Source organism: Notamacropus eugenii, chromosome 6 (genome assembly GCF_028372415.1).
Source record: "Notamacropus eugenii isolate mMacEug1 chromosome 6, mMacEug1.pri_v2, whole genome shotgun sequence".
NCBI lineage: Eukaryota > Metazoa > Chordata > Mammalia > Diprotodontia > Macropodidae > Notamacropus > Notamacropus eugenii.
This window is the reverse complement of record NC_092877.1, coordinates 307,181,384-307,202,100: the sequence shown is the minus strand read 5'-3', so window position 1 is coordinate 307,202,100 and position 20,717 is coordinate 307,181,384. Positions and strand designations below refer to the sequence as shown.

General features: G+C 40.5%; 2 protein-coding genes across 9 annotated transcripts in view; one reads left to right on the top strand and one right to left on the bottom strand.

The window, feature by feature from the left end:
- Window positions 1-18,720, top strand: part of KANSL1L (KAT8 regulatory NSL complex subunit 1 like) — a 192,734-nt gene extending 174,014 nt beyond the window's left edge. For all 4 annotated transcript variants that reach the window (XM_072617456.1, XM_072617454.1, XM_072617455.1 and 1 more), the window contains one exon: window positions 5,217-18,720. In XM_072617456.1, the coding sequence (XP_072473557.1) occupies window positions 5,217-5,447 (231 nt within the window). In that variant the 3' untranslated portion in view covers window positions 5,448-18,720. The remainder of the gene's footprint in view (window positions 1-5,216) is intronic.
- The window catches only part of RPE (ribulose-5-phosphate-3-epimerase), a 27,319-nt gene continuing 13,359 nt past the window's right edge, over window positions 6,758-20,717 (bottom strand). For all 5 annotated transcript variants that reach the window (XM_072617460.1, XM_072617457.1, XM_072617458.1 and 2 more), the window contains exons 3-6: window positions 18,580-18,719; window positions 17,820-17,954; window positions 13,583-13,669; window positions 6,758-8,951 (exon numbers count right to left, since the gene is read on the bottom strand). In XM_072617460.1, coding sequence (XP_072473561.1) covers window positions 8,829-8,951; window positions 13,583-13,669; window positions 17,820-17,954; window positions 18,580-18,717 — 483 coding nt within the window. In that variant the 5' untranslated portion in view covers window positions 18,718-18,719 and the 3' untranslated portion in view covers window positions 6,758-8,828. The remainder of the gene's footprint in view (window positions 8,952-13,582; window positions 13,670-17,819; window positions 17,955-18,579; window positions 18,720-20,717) is intronic.

Below are 20,717 nucleotides of genomic sequence, written 5' to 3'. Positions count from 1 at the left end.
CCTCTTTCTCTGTTTTATTTATGTAGGCATTCAAAGATATAAAACTTCCCCTAAGAACTGCTTTTGCTTTTCCCCTAAGAACAGTATCCCATAAGATTTGGTAGGTTGTCTCATTATTGGCATTCTCTTGAATGAAGTTGTTGATTGTTTTTGTGATTTGTTATTTAACCCACTCCTTCTTTAGGATTAGATTACTTAGTTCCAATTGATTTTTGCTTTATCTTTCCATGGTCTTTTATTATATATAATTTTTATTGCATTATGATCTGAGAAGGATTCATTGACTATCTCTGCCTTTCTGCACTGGATTGTGAGGTTTTTATGTCCTAGTACATGGTCAGTTTTTGTATATGTTTACCATGTACCGCTCAGAAGAAAAAGCTATATTCCTTTCTATTGCCATTCGATTTTCTCCAGAGATATATCATATCTACCTTATCCAGAGTTTTATTTACCTCCTTAACGTCTTTCTTGTTTATTTTGAGGTTAGATTTATCAAGTTCAGAGAGGGGGAGGCTAAGGTCCCCCACTAGTATAGTTTTGCCGTCTATTTCTTCCTTCAACTCTCCCAACCTCTCCTCTAAGAATCTGGATGCTATACCACTTGGAGGATACATGTTTAGTAATGATATTGCTTCATTGCCTATAGTTCATTTTAGCAGGATATAGTTTCCTTCCTTATCTCTTTTGATTAGATCTATTTCTGTTTTTGCTTTGTCTGAGATTAGGATTGCTACCCCCGCTTTTCTTACATCAGCTGAAGCACAATATATACTGCTCCAACCTTCTGCCTTTACCCTATGCATATCCCCCCATTTCAAATGTGTTTCTTGTAAACAACATATTGTTGGATCATGGCTTTTAATCCATTCTACTATCCATCTCTGTTTTATGGGAGAGTTCATTTCATTCACATTCACAGTTATGATTACAATCTGTGTATTTCTTTCTGTTCTCTTTCCCACCATTTGTGCTTTTAGTTCTCCCTCAATAGTTTTCACTTTTCACCACCACCTCCTGCAGCCTTCCCTTCCTTCTTTTAGCCCCCCCTCCCTTTTACTGCCCTTTACCCTTACTGCTTCTTCTTTCCCTTTTAGCTTACCCTCCCCTTTCTTCCCCCTTCCCCTCCTACTATCTATAGAGCTAGTTAGAATATACTTTCCCTCCCTGAACCAAATCAGATGAGAGTACCTCTCAAACAGTGCTCGTCTCCCTCCCCTCTTTCCCTCTGCTATAATTTTGTACTTCTTCCTGTGATGTAATTTACCATTTTCTGCTTCCTCCTTTTCACACCACCTGTTACAATCCCTTCACATGCTTAAATCATGTATTTATCATCACATCATTTACTTTATACCCTTTTCTTCTATGTATATCCCTTTTATATTTCATAATAGATGTACAATTCTCAAAATTAACAGGTATCATCTTCCCTTATAGGGAGGTACATAGTTTGCCCAAATTGAGTAACAAGTTTTTATTTTCCCCTGTTTTTATGCCTCTCTTGAGACCTGTGTTTGAAGATCCAATTTTCTATTAAGTTCTGGTCTGTCTGTCAGGAAATCTCTTACTTCATTGAATGACCATCTCCTTGCCTGAAATGTTATGCTGAGCTTTGCTGGGTAATTGGTCCTTGGTTATAGTCCCAGCTCCTTTGCCTTATGAAATATCAGATTCCAATTCTTTTGATCTTTTAAATGTAGAAAATGCAAGGTCTTGTGTGATCCTGACTGTAGGTCCTCGATATTTGAATGGTTTCTTTCTGGCTGCCTATAGTATTTTCTCCTTCACTTGATTGTTCTGGAATTTGGCAATGATATTTCTTGGTGTTTTTAGTTTGGGATCCCTTTCAGGAGGTGAACAGTGGATTTTTTCGATGACTATTTTGCCCTCTGGATCTAGCACTTCTGGGAAATTTTCCTTGATGATTTCCTGGAAGATACTGTCCAGACTCTTTTTTTCATCGTGGCTTTCTGGCAAGCCAGTAATTCTTAAATTTTCTCTCCTGGATCTATTTTCCAGGTCAGTTGTTTTTCTAATTAGATATTTTACATTTTCTTCTATCTTTTCATTCTTTAGATTTTGTTTGATTGATTCTTGCTGTCTCATAGAGTCATTAGTTTCTACTTGCTCAATTCTAATTTTTATCAAATTGTTTTCTTCCGTTAACTTTTGCATCCACTTTTCCATCTGTCCAATTTTTCCTTTTAAGGAATTATTTTCTCCAGTTAGTTTTGGAACTTCCTTTTCCATTTGTTCAATTTTCCTTTTTAAAGAGGTGTTCTCTTCATGGAATTCTTTTTTCATACTTTTAAAATCATTGGCCAGTTTCTCTTCTATTTCCTTCTTCAGATGTTCCAGGAGAGCTTTTTGTGCATGCGAGCAGTTTGTAGTCCCTTCTGAAGTTTCAAATGGGAGTACAGTCTCACTACTGACCTCTTTGGTATTCGTGTTTTGGTCTTTGTCCTCATAGAAAGATTCTATTGTTTTTTTTTCGCCCTTGTTTTTCTTTTTCTTGCTCGTGATGGTGATTGTGTATTGTAGCTTCTGGTTCTTTCAGTTAGAAGGTGCAGAACTTGGTGTTGAGCTGGCTGATGTGAAAAAGCTAAGGATAGGGCGCCTTTTTTATCTTTTTGTTTTGTGTTTCCCCAATCAGCCCTGGGGCTAGCTTGTTAAGCATGGGAGAGGGGTGGTCTGGTCACGGGAGATCTCCTCAGCTGAGCTGAGGCCAAGGCAAACTCAGGGGTTGGTGATCCCAGCTGCCCTATTGTCTTTCCGTTTCCCCTGGAGCGCTGAGGCCCGCCTGGGTCCTAGTGTGAGTTTCCACCCCTCCTGGGGCTCCTCTACTAGTGCTGAGGACACCTGGGTCCTAGTGCAAGTTTCCACCGCCCTAGGGCCCCTTTCCTTCTGGTTTGCCTCTGCCATAGTAAGAGGAATCCCCCTTAGCTATTTTCCTAGCCTCAGGTGTTATGAGACTGTTTGCCCCTTCACTGTGCCCACTGATCCAGGATTTTTCTGGGGAAATATTTTATGGTTCTTTCGAGGTCAACAAGGGGGGGAGGAGAGAGCATTTACTGATCACTCTGCCATCCTGGCTCCCAGAAGTTCAAGTAGGTGACTTACAGACTTTTAATCTGTGGGCTGAAAGTCTCAGGAGCTGCTGAGGCTGATATCTGGGGCTCAGCGGCTGTCACTCGCTTGGCTCTGTTGGTCTCTCACCCTGGGTTACCTCTCTGTTGGTTCCTCCTGCTGCTGCCTCAAGGTCTCCCCTGGGCCCTCCCGCTCCCCTGCACTGGACGCACTGTGCTGTGCACTGTGGGCTCACCCCTGCAGAACACATCCTTCCCGTGGACCTTCCAGTCTGTCCTGGACTGTGAATCTGCCAGTCTGTCTCCTATTGGATTCTGCACCTCCAAAGTTTGGTCAGATTCTCTCCTTAGAGGTATCTGAAAGAGTTTAAGAGCTTAAGTGAGTCGTTTCCTCACTCTGCCATCTTGGCTCTGCGCTCCACACCTTTTAGTAAGTGTTAATGAGGCACTGGGTAGGAGTGTCTTGATTAGATTGGCTCTAAAAAGTATATATGTATTCTGAGGTGAGGTTTTTCTTTGGGGCTAACTCTTTGGAAGAAGGTTCATGTGTCAGATGAGATTCTGGGTAGCTATCAAGGAGGCTTTTAAAACCCAGATGTTGGTGCTTCTCTCTGGTAACTGTGTATGTACTGGTCAGATAGTTGGATGTATTGTTTATGGCCAGACAATTAGAAGCCCTGTCTGTTGGTTGGTCTTTATTTCTCTGCTTGTATTTTCTCTATTGGTATATATGATTAAAGAAGATTGTTGACCCCTCAAAAGTTGCTTTCCTTGTAGAAAAGCAGATCTAAGAACCTGTGCTAACAGGCCACCCTGGAGATGTCAGGGTGCTTGCTGATACACCTATAAGGAAGTTAGAATATTGGGGCCAGGTGCAAACTTATTAGGATTCCATCACTTCTGTATGTCAGAGATGTGGGACTTGAATTCAGGTCTTCCTGGTTCCAAAGTTAACTCTCTTATCTACTTATAACCATGCTGTTTCTCCTTAGTAATTGAAAATTAATCTTTCTAAAATTTGATTTCTGAAATGTTATCAGCATCAAAAAAGCAATCAGTAGACATACTGAAAGTTTATAAGCCTCTTGGTCTAGGACTCAGTGATCTAAAAGAAAAATAGGTGACAGGAACTTAGTGATTCATTAAGAAAGTTAATGAAATCAGGAAATTTTATGGATATTACCTGTTTTTAAAAATTTAGAAAGGGTTTTGAAATTCTTAGACTGGTTTCAGCAAGCACAGTGATTAAGGAGAACATTCCAGTGGCCTGTAAACTATGCTAAGTTTGTGATTCTTCCAGTGCCAAATAACCTGTGTACAAAATTCAGTTTGGGCTCCCTGCTAGAGGAGTTAAAGGAGAATAGTATTTCTTAAAAAAATGGAAGAAGTGCTTTGAGGAAGAAAGGATCCCAAGAGGCAGAGGTAAAAGGGTTAATAAAATAGGACACACAGAAGGGATAAACAGTTATACCAGTACATTAGCACCTGTCATGTAGTAAGTTTGAGTCTCTTCCCATAGAGGACTGTTCTGTAATTTCTGGAGAAATTGCAGTTTCTTCTGGTTAAGTCTTAACTATGTAAATGCTTCCATTTGGTGCAAAATATGCTGTTTGGTTTTGTGGGGTGGGGGGAGGGGCAGGGCAGGGATATGTACAGAGGCAGTAGAGAGAAGCCCCGTTAGTAGGTGGGCTCCAGTTACTCTAACAACGCTAGAATAGCAGTGGGAACGTAGGTGTAGGGGTTGAATCAGGCCAGGGGCAGAAGTGGCCTTTTACCTTCCAGAAGCCCTTCAGTTCACCTCCACCTCCACCATCATCACTGTGTACAGTACAGGAGGAGTAAGACCTGCAGCTCCAACTCTCCAGGGGAAAAGATCCAAGACTTGTAGTTAGTGTTACTCATGCAGTTGACCTGATATGAATAGGGGGCAGGAACATTGAGCTATATTTCCTTGTTTCATGATGTGTTTTTTTTCAAGGATCAGCAAAAATTTACCTGGAATAGTAACCCTAAATATTCTCTTTATCAAAAGAACCTAATAAAAATACTGTAAAATTTGACATAAAACTTTAAACATAATTAGCTTTAACTCAAATGAAAATCCTATTTTTTCTCTTTGCTTTTCAGTCAGTGTGGTGGGAACGACGGGCTTTTCCACTGAAGGATGAAGAAGTAGCTTTATTGTGCCAAGATGAAAGAAATGAGCAGGCTGAAACGCCAAGCACAGCTTTGCCTGGTGAAGTCTTCTGCAGCACTGTGTCAGATCACAGGCATCCTCCAAAAAAGCAATCAGTAGACAGAGTGGAAGATTACAAACCTCCTGGTCTAGGGCTCAGTAGTCTAAAGAAAAATAGGTGACAGGGAACTTAGTAGTTAATTAAGAAAGCTAATTAAACTGCAGAAAACAAGGCAAGCCCCTCCTCCTCAACCCTGTTCAACAACAAAAGAAAACCCACAATTCCAATGCATTAGAGTAACAGCATGTCATGTACTAATCTTTCTTGCTAAGAGACAGGTTAAAAATAAAAAATAACACTTTCTTTCCTTCTTGAACCACTAGAGAAAATAGTTCTTTTAATCTCCAGACCCCAGGTGTAGACATTTGCTCTTATTAGGCAAGGCCAGATCAATGGCACCAAGAAAAGACCATTAGGTTTTCCTGAATCTTGGTGTCAAATGCCTGCTTTCTGGTATCTAAACTTTCCCTTCTTTCAGATATACTATATGGTCCTGGTGTGTCAGATTAAATGGGTTTTTTTTTTAATATGCAAGAAAAAAAATGAATTCATCAGACTGCCTTAAACATACTATAAGTACTGTTATGTCTACCAACTCAGTTTTAAAATGCACATATGAATAACCCTGAAGATAGAAGAACCAATATCTAATATAGATACATAAACACAGAAAGATTTTAATTGAATATAGACTTCTGAAAGTCTTAACTATGGGGGAGTTTTTTTTTTTTTACATACTTCACTACCATTAAAAACAGAAGTCATTTATTAAATTCTTATATACAAATGAGATAATATTCTTTTATTTTTAAATCACTGATTTCTGTTAGACACAACAGGCTGTTTTCTGTTCACTCCTAAGAGAGTTTAATTGGTACATTAAGTCACCATGTCTTTGCAATTAACTCTGGTTTCACCTATATTTACTATTATATTCTCATTGTGCTACAAGAACCCAAATGGGTCTCTAAAATATGCTTATTTAAAATAATTCACTGAAAGGGAAATAACCATCAGTATGAGCTCAAAAATACTGTTTTGTTATATTCCTGGCTAATGAATTTCTGGATTTCTTACTATAGCTTGCTCTAAAAGCAAGTGACTCATATCTACTTGTATCCTAAAATGAGGCTAATTAAGATTTGTATCAAGTTGTATGTATTTTTAAGTGGAATCCTTTTTAAGCTCCCATACCACTACTTTTGCTATGTGGAACAGTTTGAGGACAATTTATAGAAATCATTTTTTTCTTAAGAAATCTTAAGCTATTGCTTCAAGTTGTAGTACCCATATGCACTAAATTACTAACACTGGCCAGCTGGCCTAGTTCATGTGATTTGACAGTTTTTGTCAGGGATTGGAAACTGATTCTGGACCCTTTGTGGGGAGGGAGGGAAGTTCAGTCAAATTTCAGCACTGACAAGCTTCTGCTTGTGGTTTCACTGTACATTTATTTTTAAAGAAAAACAAAAACAAAAGCCTCACAAACACAAGTTTGTCCAGAAAATTAAACTTGAATCTTGCTGTCATGTCTGATACCATGATCTTCTATGTAAGTTTTTTAATTAAAGTTGTTTCTATACGTCTTTTGTAGTGTGAATATGATTAAAATACTAAAAGAATCCATATTATCACGCTTTCATAAGATATATGTCAAGGAAAAAAATTTCAAAAAATCACACTGCTTGGTTTAATTTTCAACAGTTTGCTTTGTGAAGTTTTGTCTTCACTGTTTCAAAATCTTCCCTTTCCTGCTTCCCAAAACACACAAAGCAAGATAGTCCTATTTTAAAACAAAACACTACATACCTGATATGTTACAACCTTAGGCCCCACACCCTAATTCATTCATTCAACAAACATCAAATGTTTACAGTAAATATACCTTAGTGAAAGACATAAAAATTCACATCAACCTGAGGATAATTAAAGTTCTGCTGCTCCCGTCATTACAGTTATTATCTAAATATCTGATTAAGCACTGTAGTTATAAACTAAACCTGTGATCAGTGGATCACTGTATCATTACCACCACCTTCTTTAGAGGTGAACGAACAAAACTATGTCAGGCATACTCTTGCAAGGACCTAGGTTCCTACATTTAGGGCTGTGAAAGTCCCTGGAAAAGGACTCGGAGGTCAACATCATGCAGGTAATGTAAGCTGATCCCAAGTCCTAACTCCAGATCCTTGCACAGGTACCACTGTCTGTTGCCTTAACTTACTGCTCTGTGCGTTTAGTTTCTTCAGTTGTAAAATGGGGACAATAATTGTTCTGCCTCCTTTTAGGAGTATTAGATCAATTAAATCAGATCCAGGATGCAAGAAGTAGCTGAACGCTCTGTTAAGATGTAAGGATACTATAGGGTTTTGAGCTAAATGAAATTGTTCCTTAACCAAGTTGGCACCAGCACAACCAAATTTTAAATTCTCCAAAGTGGTTGATTAAGGTCATTTGAAATAGTCCCCCACTAGCTTTTTCCTTAGGACTAGCTGAGGACAGTCCTTGAGAAAGACATGTCTTACTCTTGTATTTGTGGATCCAGTCACCTGAAGGACTCTCTGAGGCCATACTTCTGAACCTCTGATCTGGAGAAAGAGACATGTTGGCTTCTGTTCAACAAGTATTGAACATATTTTGCTACAGGCAGGAAATAGCCTGAAATAATTTTTTTTAATATATATAAAAAATAAACTCTTGTAAACAGTATTATCCTCAGTTGTCTTATAAGTTTAGTTCTAAAGTAGGTTACTGCAGGAAGTGAAAGAAAACCAAGGGAATGGTTTATGTAATTTGGTCAACTAAGGAAAACATCAAGTAGGGCTGTTAGTCACATGAAAATATGGTCAAGATAAGCATAAAGAGGGTGGCTAGAAGTGAGGTGGGAGTGGATAAAGAAACTTTAAAAGGAATTCTGTCACTCCACCATAAGTGTGGAGCTTGGATTTTTCTCCCAAGAAACCAAGCCTAGTCACATAAACAATATATGCAAAAAATCAACTGATAAAACAAACAAAAGGACAACTGTTCCTTCTAAAGAAAGCTAAAGAGCAATGCAAAGCTTTTCATAATGGAGCACAAACATCTAAGAATTTTCCAGGAGTAGCAGTGTTGCATTGCAGTCCTCTTTTAGTTAGCAGCTGCTGGTTTCTGCCTTTGCGATGCAATTTGGCTTTTAAACCTCAGGAACAAGGCATCATAATATATTCCTTTTACAAAAATCAAGTCTTCTAGTAAAAACAGTTTGGTTTTTTTCCCACATGAAAATTTAATTCCAAACTCTTAAAAACCTAGTAGTTGTCATATATGCACCTTTTTGCATTCTCAGCATATTTGTGTCTACGCTGAAGTCAACGAAATGAAGACTAATTGCTCAGGACAGACAGCAGTGCCACCTCCGACACAGCAGCAATGATTCTTGGGCACCGGCTGAAAAATGAGGCTGAACAAGCTGGTCTAGGAGAAAGTGGACCGGGCATGAGGAGTGAACTGACTGGAAATCTCATCTATCCAGAGAGCGTTTCTGAGCAGCTTCTGAACAAACATTTCTCAAGAGATTAATGACAGCTCTGGGGTCTTCACTCCTCATGATGGCACTACCAGACACAATCATATTAGCCCCTGCCTGAAAGAGAAACAATGACGTTAGTCAACTGTATAAAAGAAGAGACAGAATGGAAGAGGTCAAAATAGCTTTTCAAGATTAATGTTTCGAACGTCAGCATCTGATTGACTGGAACTGATGTAAATACTACCTTAATTAGCTGAAAAAGTCACTATATAGATGTTTACAAAAACCTCAAAGAATACAGAGGTCTTCAGGATGAATATAATACTTTTAAAGTTCTTTCAATAAATATAAAAAAGTAATATGCACTTGGTAAGTATGTGAATCTTATTTGTATAAGAAGATATGTATGTGCACACATGTATATATTTGAATGTTTAATATAAAAAGTCTAGGCCATAATGATTGTTTCATATTTGCCAAGAAAGCAAGGATTAAAAAAACCCCCAAAACAAAAAAACTTTGAAAACCTTGATTACTTTTAATGTCTTTTTACTCTTCTATTTTGAGTCATAAACTCAATTTGCAGAATCACAAGATCCAATGGCTGGACCTCAAAGGTTGGCTACTTCATCTGGAACAAACTACCTGAGCAACAAAGAATGCATTCAACAAAATTCTGACAAATCACTGTCATCCAGCATTTGCTTGAAAACCTCCAGGGACGGGGAACACATTGCCTCTTGAGACTCCTCTTCCATGACAATTTTTCAAAGATTCAATCCTCATCATTTCAGCCCTACTTCCCTCAGCTATTCCTTATTTTACATGATCTCAAGATCCTTCACCATTTTGGTAGCCACTCTCAACAATAACCTGCTAATCAATACCCATCTCAAGTCAACAAAAATTAAGTAAGTACCTATGTGCTAAGGTGCTGGGCAAACAGACAAAAACTGAAAAGGTCCCTTGTTCCTCTCAAGATGCTTATATCCTATTAGGGGAAGCAGCATGTGCACAGATGAGTAAATACAAAATATATGGTAAAGTAAATACAAAGTAATTTTTGAGGGATGTGGTGGAGAAATTAGTTACTTAGGTAGTACAGCATGTAGAAGGTGGTATCTAGGAACCCTAAAAACAGCTATAGGTTCCAAGAAAGGGAGGTTAAAAAGGAAAGTCACTAAAGGCCTGAAGACTAATACATAACCACTTTGGAAAGCTAGGCTGGAACCAGACTGAGTAGCATTAAATGCAGAACCAGAGTTTGTATTTTATCCTAGAAGCAACAGGGAGCCACTCAAGTTTCCTGCGCGGTGAAATGTCGCAGATCTGTATTTTAGGAATATCCGTTAGGCAGAAGATAGATAGGGACGGTATACACTGGAGGCGCAGAGACCAATTAGAAGGCTACTACAATAGCCCAAGTGAGAGACAATAAGGACCTCAATAAAGTGAGCTGCTGTTTTGAACACAACACTACAAGCAAGGTTAGAACTATTGCCTCTTGTAAGTCTTTCCTGCAGCCTATGTTCACATTAGCTTTTTGTGATGCCATATCATACATGAATCACATTGTGCAGTCCCTTAAAAGCACTTTACAGGAAATGCTGTCTAGCTACTCTATGACCTGCTTGTATCACTGAAGGTGATTTTTTTTAACCTAAATGTGAGTACTGAATTTCATATCATTATATTTGACCAAATACCTCAGCCTTAGATTCTGTCATCCTGAATATTAGCTATTGCTCTCAGCTTCCAGTCATCCACAAATTCATCCCCTACCTTGGCCATCAAGTGTGCCAGGGCCTCGTTGACCCTAACATTCCATTTCTCCCTGTCTTATCCCCTTCTAACTTACTCTTCATCCTACCTAGTACAGACCTCTAATCCCTCTCTCAATGCCTTTCTAAGTTCATTTCATCTGCTCTTGCTTTACTATCCTTTCCCAATCAATCTCAAACCTAAAATTAACAAATTTAACTTTACACCACCATCTTTCTCTTGCATTCCTTTTCCCCACACCTATCACTGGTCACACTTTGCCAGACCCCAAACCTGGGATCATTTTCCTTCCTTCTCCCTGAAACTATTCTACTCTAATTAATTTGTTGCTGAATAAAACTGGAGGAAATAAACTTAAGCATGTTGAGTAAGTCCACTACAAATCTGATATCTAATCTCAGCTTGTCCCTTGCTGAAAGCAACCTTTTAACTCTTCCTTAATTTATATTTTATCTCACTTTCCAGAGGCTATTCTAAAGAATTGGATTAAGAATCGGAGGCATTTAGGGTCCAATTCTAACCTCTCAAGCCAACCGCACCATCCCTCCCCTTTCTCCTCTCCACTTGTTTCATACACTTCACTGAGAAAATACTGAGGCTCTTCAGAGTTCCCTCTTCTACCATTCTCCACATCTCAGAACTACCTGACATCATCTCCTATTCTCTCCTTCACTTTTCCAGTCTCTGATGGAGAGAACTCTTCTCACCAAAGTAATACCACCTGCATATTCCTTCCCACTCCTGTCTTCTCTAGATAGCACTTGCAATCCCCTCCCCCCTCTAATCAGCAATCTCTTACTGTTTGTTCCTCCCTTTTCCTTGAGAATATGCCCCAATTTTCTCAATCCTCAAAACATTCCTACCATCAACCACATCAAACTATATTCTTCTCCCTTTCCTTTCAGTTAAAGTCTTAGAAAAAACTACCAACCCCTATCTTCTCCACTAGTTCTCCTCTCCATTTCTTTTTAACTCTCTACAGGCTATGGTCTAAATGTAACTAAAAGTTAACTGAACTATTATTAACTACAAGTGCTTTCTCCACAGTTACCAATGACCTCAACTGTCAATTCTCATAGTCTCCTCAATCCTTACTCTAACTTTCAGGAGCATTTGACATTGCTGTCCACCCTCTCTTCTCTAGAGTTTCTGTGACTGCTCCCTCTTGCTTGCCTGCCAAGCTGACCTTGTTGCTATCATCAGCTCCTAACTAGGAGTTTAGCTGAAAGTTCTGACCTGGACCATTTTCTCTTCCCTCTTTAGGTTCTCTACTGTTGACCATATTTCTTCCCTTGGGTTTCAGTATTATCTCTTTCCAAAAAGACTCACACATCTATAAATCAAGCTCCTTCTCCCTTAAGCTTTAGTCCCATCATTTCAAACCAGATATCCCAGAAACATCTGAAACTCAACTGTCCAAAAATGGAACTCACCATCTTCCCCCCTTTTACAAATTTTTTTCCAAGAGCAGAAATTCTTCCAGTCACCCAAATTCAAAGCCTGAGTGCTTCAACTCTCAACTCACTGCACCTATCCAATTAACTGCCAAATCTTATAATTTCTATCTCTACAACAGCTCTTGAATCATTCCTTTTCTCATACATATACAACCATCACCTTAATTAAGGCCCTCATAACCTCTTGCCTAGACTATTGCAAAAGCCTCCTAATTAGTATTCCTTGTTTACCTCTCTCCTCACTCTTAGCTATCCTCCACCAAGCTGTTAAAGTGATTTTCCTAAAATACAGATCTGAGAATTTCACTCCTTTATTCAATCAGATTCAATGCTTTGGGGATCAAATAAAAAGAGATCTATTAGACTTTGAGAGGCCCTCACAACCTGGCACTAACTTATGTTTACAACTTCATTATATATCACCACTTTTCCCACACTTGGCCTTGCTGTTCCTTCAAATGATGCTCCATTTCTTATCTACAACCTTGCATTATTGGTTGTACCCCAAAATCTAGAACACAACCCCTTCTCACCCCAACATATTAGAGTCCATTATTTCATATCAACTGCCAAGGTCATCAAGACTTTCCTCATGAAGAAAAACTGCTAGTGCTCCCCCTTGCCACAATTACCTTGTATTTCTCTTGTATATAGGCTTATATGCATTAATAGTATTTTCTATGATAGTATGTAAATTCCTTTGGGGAGGGACTGTTTCATTTTTTATCTTGTTTCCACAGCTCCTGACAGAGTAGCTATTTAATAAAAGACTGCTGATTCAACAATCTATGCCTTTGTCCAAGTCATTGATAAAAAATGTTAAGCAGCACAGAGGCAACCAGTTTCTTGTGGAGAATTTTTGCACTGGAAAACTCAGTACTACTCCCTGGATCCAGTCATTCAACTAGCTCCAAATCAACCTAACACTGCCCATCTCTCCATTTTAACCACAGTCAGGGCATAAAAAGTTTTGCTAACATCTACGCAAACTACAACATTTCCTAATGTGACAACTGAGGAAACCTGCCAGAGAAAGGAAGGTTAGTTTGGCATGACTTGTTCTTAATGAAATAATACTAGCTGGATCACCACTTTCTCTTCTAGATGGCCACTAACCACCCTTCCCCCGCACACATACATACTTTCTCTCTCTCTTCCTCTCTAAGACTTGGTCTATGAAATGCCTTCTCTTTCTCCAGCAAATGTGGGAAAGGAGTCTAGCCCAGGGAAATCATCCCTTCTGGGTCTCCAATGGGTAATGGTTATCCAAAGTGTTGCTCATATGAATCTACTTTCATATGAATATGAATTAAGGTAACTGGCCTTAGAATATAGCTTTCCAGTTACGCTAAACAAAACTGTATTATCCACTCAAGGCCAATTTGGAAAAGGAAAGAGGGAAATTGGATTTGCCCTAAAAATTTGGCTTGTCTTACCCCTTGGCTATGGTTAGGATCTTTTAAACTCCTAATTTATTTTGCTCAGTGACTTTGGGAAGCATCTTACCTCTGCACATTTGTGAATTGTGTCAGGACCTACTCCACCATCTACCTCAATATCCAGAGAAGGAAACTGGGTCCTCAACCAATGAACCTAGAAACACAGGACAGGAAAAAAATCTGTGAATCTTAATCTGAAACAGCCTAAAACAACAATTACTTTCCATCAGACTTTTGTAGTAATCAAATTTTCCACAAAATGGCCATTTTGTTTTACTTCGTCTTAGAAAAAAATGCAAGTATTAAAATCCCATGGGAAAATAACCCAAAATATCCTATTTATCTAAAGTAAGGAGATGTTTAATATGGAGACCATCAACTTGGAAATCCCTCAGAGATACATTTAAATTGCTATCATTTGTGAAACACTGTTTCTACTTTACAAAGCTAAAGATAATAAGTTAATATTTATACAGTGTTTTAAAATTTGAAAAGAATTTTACATATAACATTTCATTTGCTCTGAGTTAAAGAGGAAATGCAACAGGGTCTGAACCTTGCAGGAAGGTGGGGATTCTAGGAGGTACAGGGGAAGATCAAGGGGATTGTGGGCATGAGGAATGACCTCTGCAAAGGTACTAGAGTAGGATATGAAGCTTCAAGGTCAAGGAGGTCAGTTTGGTAGGAACAAAGAATGCACAAACAGAAGGAATAAGCAACCAAGTCTTGAAAGGCAGGCTAGGCCCAGGGGAAGAACCTAGGGCAGGGCGAGCCTGGATGCTGCAGAAAACAGCCTTTTCCTGGATGTGCCTCTGAGGTTAAGTGACAAGCTACTTTCATCACCCAGACTCTTGAGGATAAGAGATGGCCTAGTGTATGTACTGAACTACCCTTTCCAGAATGGGAAAGTGACTTGCATTTAAAGGAAAAGTGTTAAAACCATGCCAGAAAGCAATGGCGAAGAGTAGACTAAGGCAAGCTATCTTTTGTCCAAAGACAACCATTTTCATGAAGTACCTACTAAGTGCCAGGCCTTGTGCAAGGCTTGGGGATACAAATACAAAGAATGAAACAATTCCTACTCTAAAGCTACTTACATTTGAGAAAGACAAAAAGTACAAGTATGCACAGAATAAATAGACAGGATATACTAATAAATATAGGTAGAAGCAGCAGAGTGGAGGTGCAAGGAAATCAGGCAAAGCTGCATAGAGAAAGTGGTTACTGAATTTTGTCTTGCAGGAACAGAGGTTCTCTATGAGGCAGAAGTGAGGGAGGATGTGCCAGGCATGGCAACAGGCACTGACTCACACAGGAGGAGGAGTGTCATGTGTCAGGAACACAGAGAAGGCCAGCTTCACTAGATCCATTCCACTGGGAATGGAAGAAAAGTCTAATGAGGGTGAAAGACTGGGGTCAGTCAGGTTAGGAAGGGCTTTCACAGCTAGTCAGGGACAACTCAGAGGCAATAAGGAGACACTGGAGATGATTAAATAAGGGAATGAATTAGTCAGATCTGGGGTTTAAGGAAAATCCCTCTGGCAGCAGTGTGTAGGAAGAACTAAGGTGAGGAGAGGCTTGAGGCAAGAGGACAAATTAAGAGTCTGTTGCAACAATACAGATGGGAAGTGAAGAAGGCCTGAACTAAGATGACAGTTGGGTTAGGAAAGAAGAGAAGGGGTCACATGCAAGAGACTTTGTGGAGGTACAACTAACAAGACTTGGTAAGTGGCAAGTCAAGGACAACACTGAAGTTATAAACCCAGCAAAACAAAGGATGGTGTGATGTCTTCACCAGAAATCAGGATGTTTAAGAGGGGAATATGTTGAGCTTGAAATGTCTCCAGAATATCCAGTTTTAAATGTCCCACAGGCAACTTATTATCTGAGACTGAAACCCAGGTAAGAGACTGGGGCTGGATATATAGAGATGAGTAATCTGCATAGAGATAATTAAAACCAATGGAGCTGTTGAGGTTACCCAGAGATTATAGTCCGAACAGGGCTTAGCTCATAACCCTGTGGAACAACTACAGTTAGTAGGCATAGTTATAGAAGAGTCAGCAAAGGAGATGAAAAAAAGGCAGTCAAGAAAGATAAGAGGAACCAGAAGAAAGCTGTGTCATGAAAATTCAGGAGAGGGTAGTTTTGACAAAAGTGCTAAATTCAGCAGTAAGGTCTTAGAGATGAGAACAGAAGAAAGAACATCAGACTTGGCAATTAAGAATGTTGGTTACTTTGGAGAGTAGTTTCAGTTGAGTGATGAGGTCAAAGGCCACAATGCAAAGGCAGCTAGTGTAGATCACTTTCCTAGGGTTTTGAAGAGATATGGGATGAGAGACTGAAGGGATGGTAGGTTCTAATAGACACAATGCTCACAAATGTGCTGAGTGCACTAGACAAAGTGCACTCCACACACCAGAAGCTGAAGACCACTGAACAGGCACTAAACAAATGTCAAAACAGCAGGAGGGACGAGTAGGCTGCAATGCCCAACAACAAGCATGCCCCACTGGCTTTTCCTACATCTTCTGTGAGTACATACAGGACCTCATGCAGCAGAGCCCCACAAAGCAGTACAATGTAGGGTGCCCTAATATACAAGTGTCGACTGTATCTCAGTCATTCTATGAGAGTCATTAACAGACTACTGTAGGAAAACAAACTGGATCTTATTACTGGACACTACTACTTATTTACCAGTTGGTTGTTGTCCCTCATCTTAGACGAGGACCAAAATGACATAACATTGCAAAGCGAAATTTCAGTGGGTCTGACTGTGGCTGATCAGACCAAGAGGAGCTCAGAATGCTCTACCACAAGTTCGGCACAGATAGTCCATGTGAATATTTGGGGTGGATATCCCAAATTTGCACATCTTGTGTTTACTTTGTGCTGTCTCAATTCTGCTTTGTTCAAAGAACACAACACCCTTTCTGATGTGGGCACACCATGCTAAGCAGTTCTGTGCCAGCATCTCCCACGTTGCACAGTCAAATCCAAAGTTCTTGAGAGAGACCTTGAAGTGCCCTTGTATCGTTTATTCTGGCCACCATGTGATCGCCTGCCCCATGCAAGTTCTCCATAAAATAGTCTTTTTGGCAAGCATACATTTGGCATTCGAACAACATGACCAGCCCATCAGAGTTGTGCTCTCTGAAGCATAGTTTGAGTATTTGGCAGTTCAGCTCGAGCAAGGATTTCAGTGTCTGTTACCTTATCCTGCCAGGTGAACCTCAGAGTCTTCCTAAGACAATTCAAATGGAAGCAATTCAGTTTCCTGGCATGGCGCTGGTAGACTGACCATGTTTCGCAAGCATATAACAATGAGGTCAGCACAATGGCTCTGTAGACTTATTTACCAGACCTTACCTGGAAACTTGGGTAAAGAGAGCATGCTCGAGCTTGTAAAAAACAGATTTTACTGGCCCTAAATGTCAGCTGATATCTCTAAGTATGACATCTGTATATCAAGTGTTCAAAGGAAAATGCTACTAAACTCCTAGAAATGGAAAACTGTTGGAAATAGAAACCGTATAACTTTCTCTTTCTGGAAAGAAACATTTAGGTTCCTGATGAGAGAGTGACATGATCAGATTTGTAAAGATTATTTAGGATTGTATGGAGAGGTCTTGGAGAGAGGAAAATGGAAACTGGAATTTAAAAAAGACTGTCCACTAGGAAGAATGAGTGGCTAAATCAGGATAGTGGCCTTATGAATAGAGAGAAGGAGACAGATAAAAGAAGTGTTGACGAGACTCAGCATTTGAATGTACACTTAGATGAAGACATGTGCCCAAGGAAGTGTTAATAAAACTCAGCACTTATACATATATGGGAGATGAAGAAGGGTGAGGAAGTGAGGATGACTCCAAGGCTGAGAATCTGGGTGAATGGAAGGAAAAGGCATGAATTTGGAAGAAGAGTTGGTCTCGGAAGGGTGGAGGAGGATCCTGCTTGTCCCCCTGGATTTTTTTATTTTCCACTCTGTCCTGGAGACGATGGCTATGAGGAAGAATCAAGTGTGGCTGAATCCAACGAGCAGTTTTAAGGAGGCCTCTATGTGGAGAAAAGGCTAAGGCTACAGAGAGCTATGGGAGAAAGGACTTATTAAGAAAAGAGAATGAGGTCACAGACTCAGCAACAGCATATAATCAAAATGACATTAACAGCAAGGAGGAAGAAAGAAAATGTTCTAATATTCACAAAAAGGTCAAAGAGTAAAACTTCTGAAATACAAGAAATCTTTCTTTGATTTCCATGACAGATAAATAGCTGCTCCTCAACAGCACACCTGTTATTACCTTTGGCATCATGTCTTCCATGAACTTTTGCCCTCCAAACCCAGGTTCCACTGTCATGACTAAGGCCATATCTATCTGATTGGCCCACGGTGCCAAATACTCAACTGTAGTGCCAGGTTTAATAGCAAGACCAACCTATGACAAGACGATACATGTTAATCTAAGAATCATGATTCTCATATCAATGAAGTACTTTATATGTTAGGCACAGAACAAGTCTTCCAGGGTCAACAAGCTCCACCTCCATAATGGACAATCATGCCGAGCTGAAAGTCTCCAGTGGCATTCTTAATATTTGGGAAGATACATAAATTACTGAAGGCAGGTAGAAACATAAGAGTATTAATTTTAACATTTTCCAGAAGTAATTTTTGGAAAATGTCACTAGAATGATTTGTGTTTGAAAGAGGATTAAGAAAACAACAGAGAATGTTAAGAGCTGAAAGAAATAGTAGCTAACACATCACCCTTTACATTCATTTTATGGTGATTTGTCCAAAACTGTACCTAATTAATGGCAGAAGATGTACTAAACCTCACCTCTCCTGAAACACTGCAATGTGAATCAGATGTTTGTTAAAAGTTTACCCAAAAGACAGGCAGTGTCTTAGACATTGGCAAAGCCAAAATAAGGCTTATTTTCTCCAAGTAGCAGATAGTTACCTAGTTACTAATTACAACTTCTCTGTCATTTCTTTCATACTCCCAAATCTTCTACAATCATAAAAAGAGGGAACAAAAACAGACCACTGTTTCTTACTTTCATCCCATTCTCTCGAATATCTTTAATCAGTGCTCCAGGGTTCTCAGTAGCTTCCAGATGAAAGGTATATTGATTTGCTCCTGCTACAGCCATTGGTTTTACCCACTGTTCAGGTCTAGAAACCATCATGTGCATGTCTGAAAGGAACAGAAAAATTAAGTATGAACAAAGAGACAATGATTTATATTCTCAAAGTGAACGTGAGGCTCCAGTTATTACACACTCTGTGCATCACTCAAATGGGATCGTCTAAAGTGTTTTAGGGGGCGGAGCCAAGATGGCGAAGTAGAAAGACGCACATACACATAGCTCCGAACACACAAACCACAGAACGGCTAGAGGGTACCAAGCCAGGGCGAATTCTGCACCCAGAGACCACAGAGTATTGGAGCGAGGGAGATTTCTGCTCCGGAGAGACCTGCGGACCTCTCACAGGGGGTCCTTCGCGCCGCGGACTGGGCGCCGGGACGGGGAGCGGAGTGTGGCCCTGCTGCGGCCGCGACACTGACGGGAGGAGATCGGAGAGGGCTACAGGGACAGGATCTCCAGCGGCCACGCGGGTCCCTCCACCCACAGAGGGACCTGCAAACCTCTCGCAAAAGGTCCGTCGCGCTGCAGACGCGGAGCCCAGCCCGGACCTGCGGCGGCCTCGGCCGCGGCTCCAAGAGGCACAGATCTGAGAGGGCTCCGGAGGCGGGATCTTCAGCGGCGGCACGGCCCCCCCACCAACAGGTGACTGACGGGGGTGGGTGAGAGAGTCTCTTTGGCGGGTTGAGAGGGGAGTGGGGTGCCCCCATGGCTCGGGCCCCCCCGGGGAGATAGAAGCTGAGAGGCGGCTGCAGACAGGGGCTCCCCAAGCGGGCGGGAGCCTGGATCCATTGTGGAAGGTCTGTGCATAAACCCCCTGAGGGAACGGAGCCTGAAAGGTGGCCCTGCCCCACCTGACCACCTGAACTTAATTCTCACACTGAATAGCAGCCCTGCCCCCGCCAAAAATCCTAAGGTGGGAAGCAGCATTTGAATCTCAGTCCCCAAACGCTGGCTGGGAGGACCAGGAGGCGAGGTGGGTGTGAGGAGAACATTCAGAGGTCAGGCCACTGGTTGGAGAAAATGCCAAGAAAAGGGAAAAGAAATAAAACTATTGAAGGGTACTTTACCGGAGAAAAGACACTTCCTCCCTTCCTTTCTGATGGGGAGGAACAATGCTTGCCATCAGGCAAAGACACAGAAATCGAGGATTCTGTGTCCCAGCCCACCCAATGGGCTCGGGCCATGGAAGAGCTCAAGAGGAATTTTGAAAATCAAGTTAGAGGAAAGACTGGGAAGGGAAATGAGAGGGATGAGGGAGAAGCATGAAAAGCAGATCAGCTCCCTGCTAAAGGAGAACCAAAAAAATCTTGAAGAAATTGGCACCTTGAGAACTAGCCTAACTCAGCTGGCAAGGGAGGTGCAAGGGGCCAATGAGGAGAAGAATGCTTTCAAAAGCAGAATTAACCAAATGGAAAAGGAGATTCAAAAGCTCACTGAAGAAAATAGATCTTTCAAAACTGGAATGGTATGGATGGACGCTAAGGACTTTTCGAGAAAGACAGATGTCTCAGAACATACCGCACAGATTCGAAAAATGGAAGATAATGTGAAATATCTTATTGGAAAAACAACTGACCTGGAAAATAGAATCAGGAGAGACAATGTAAAAATTCTGGGACTACCTGAAAACCATGATCAAAAGAAGAGCCTAGACATCATCTTCCATGAAATTATCAAGGAAAACTGCCCTGAGATTCTAGAACCAGAAGGCAAAACAAATATTCAAGGAATCCGCAGAACACCGCATGAAAGAGATCCAAAAAGAGAAACTCCTAGGAGCATTGTGGCCAAACTCCAGAATTCCCAGGTGAAAGAGAAAATATTGCAAGCAGCTAGAAAGAAACAATTCAAGTATTGTGGAAATACAATCAGGATAGCACAAGATATGGCACCCTCTACATTGAGGGATAGAAGGGAATGGAATAGGATATTCCAGAAGTCAAAGGAACTAGGACTGAAGCCAAGAATCACCTACCCAGCAAAACTGAGTATAATACTTCAGGAGAAAAAAATGGTCTTTCAATGAAATAGAAGACTTTCAAATT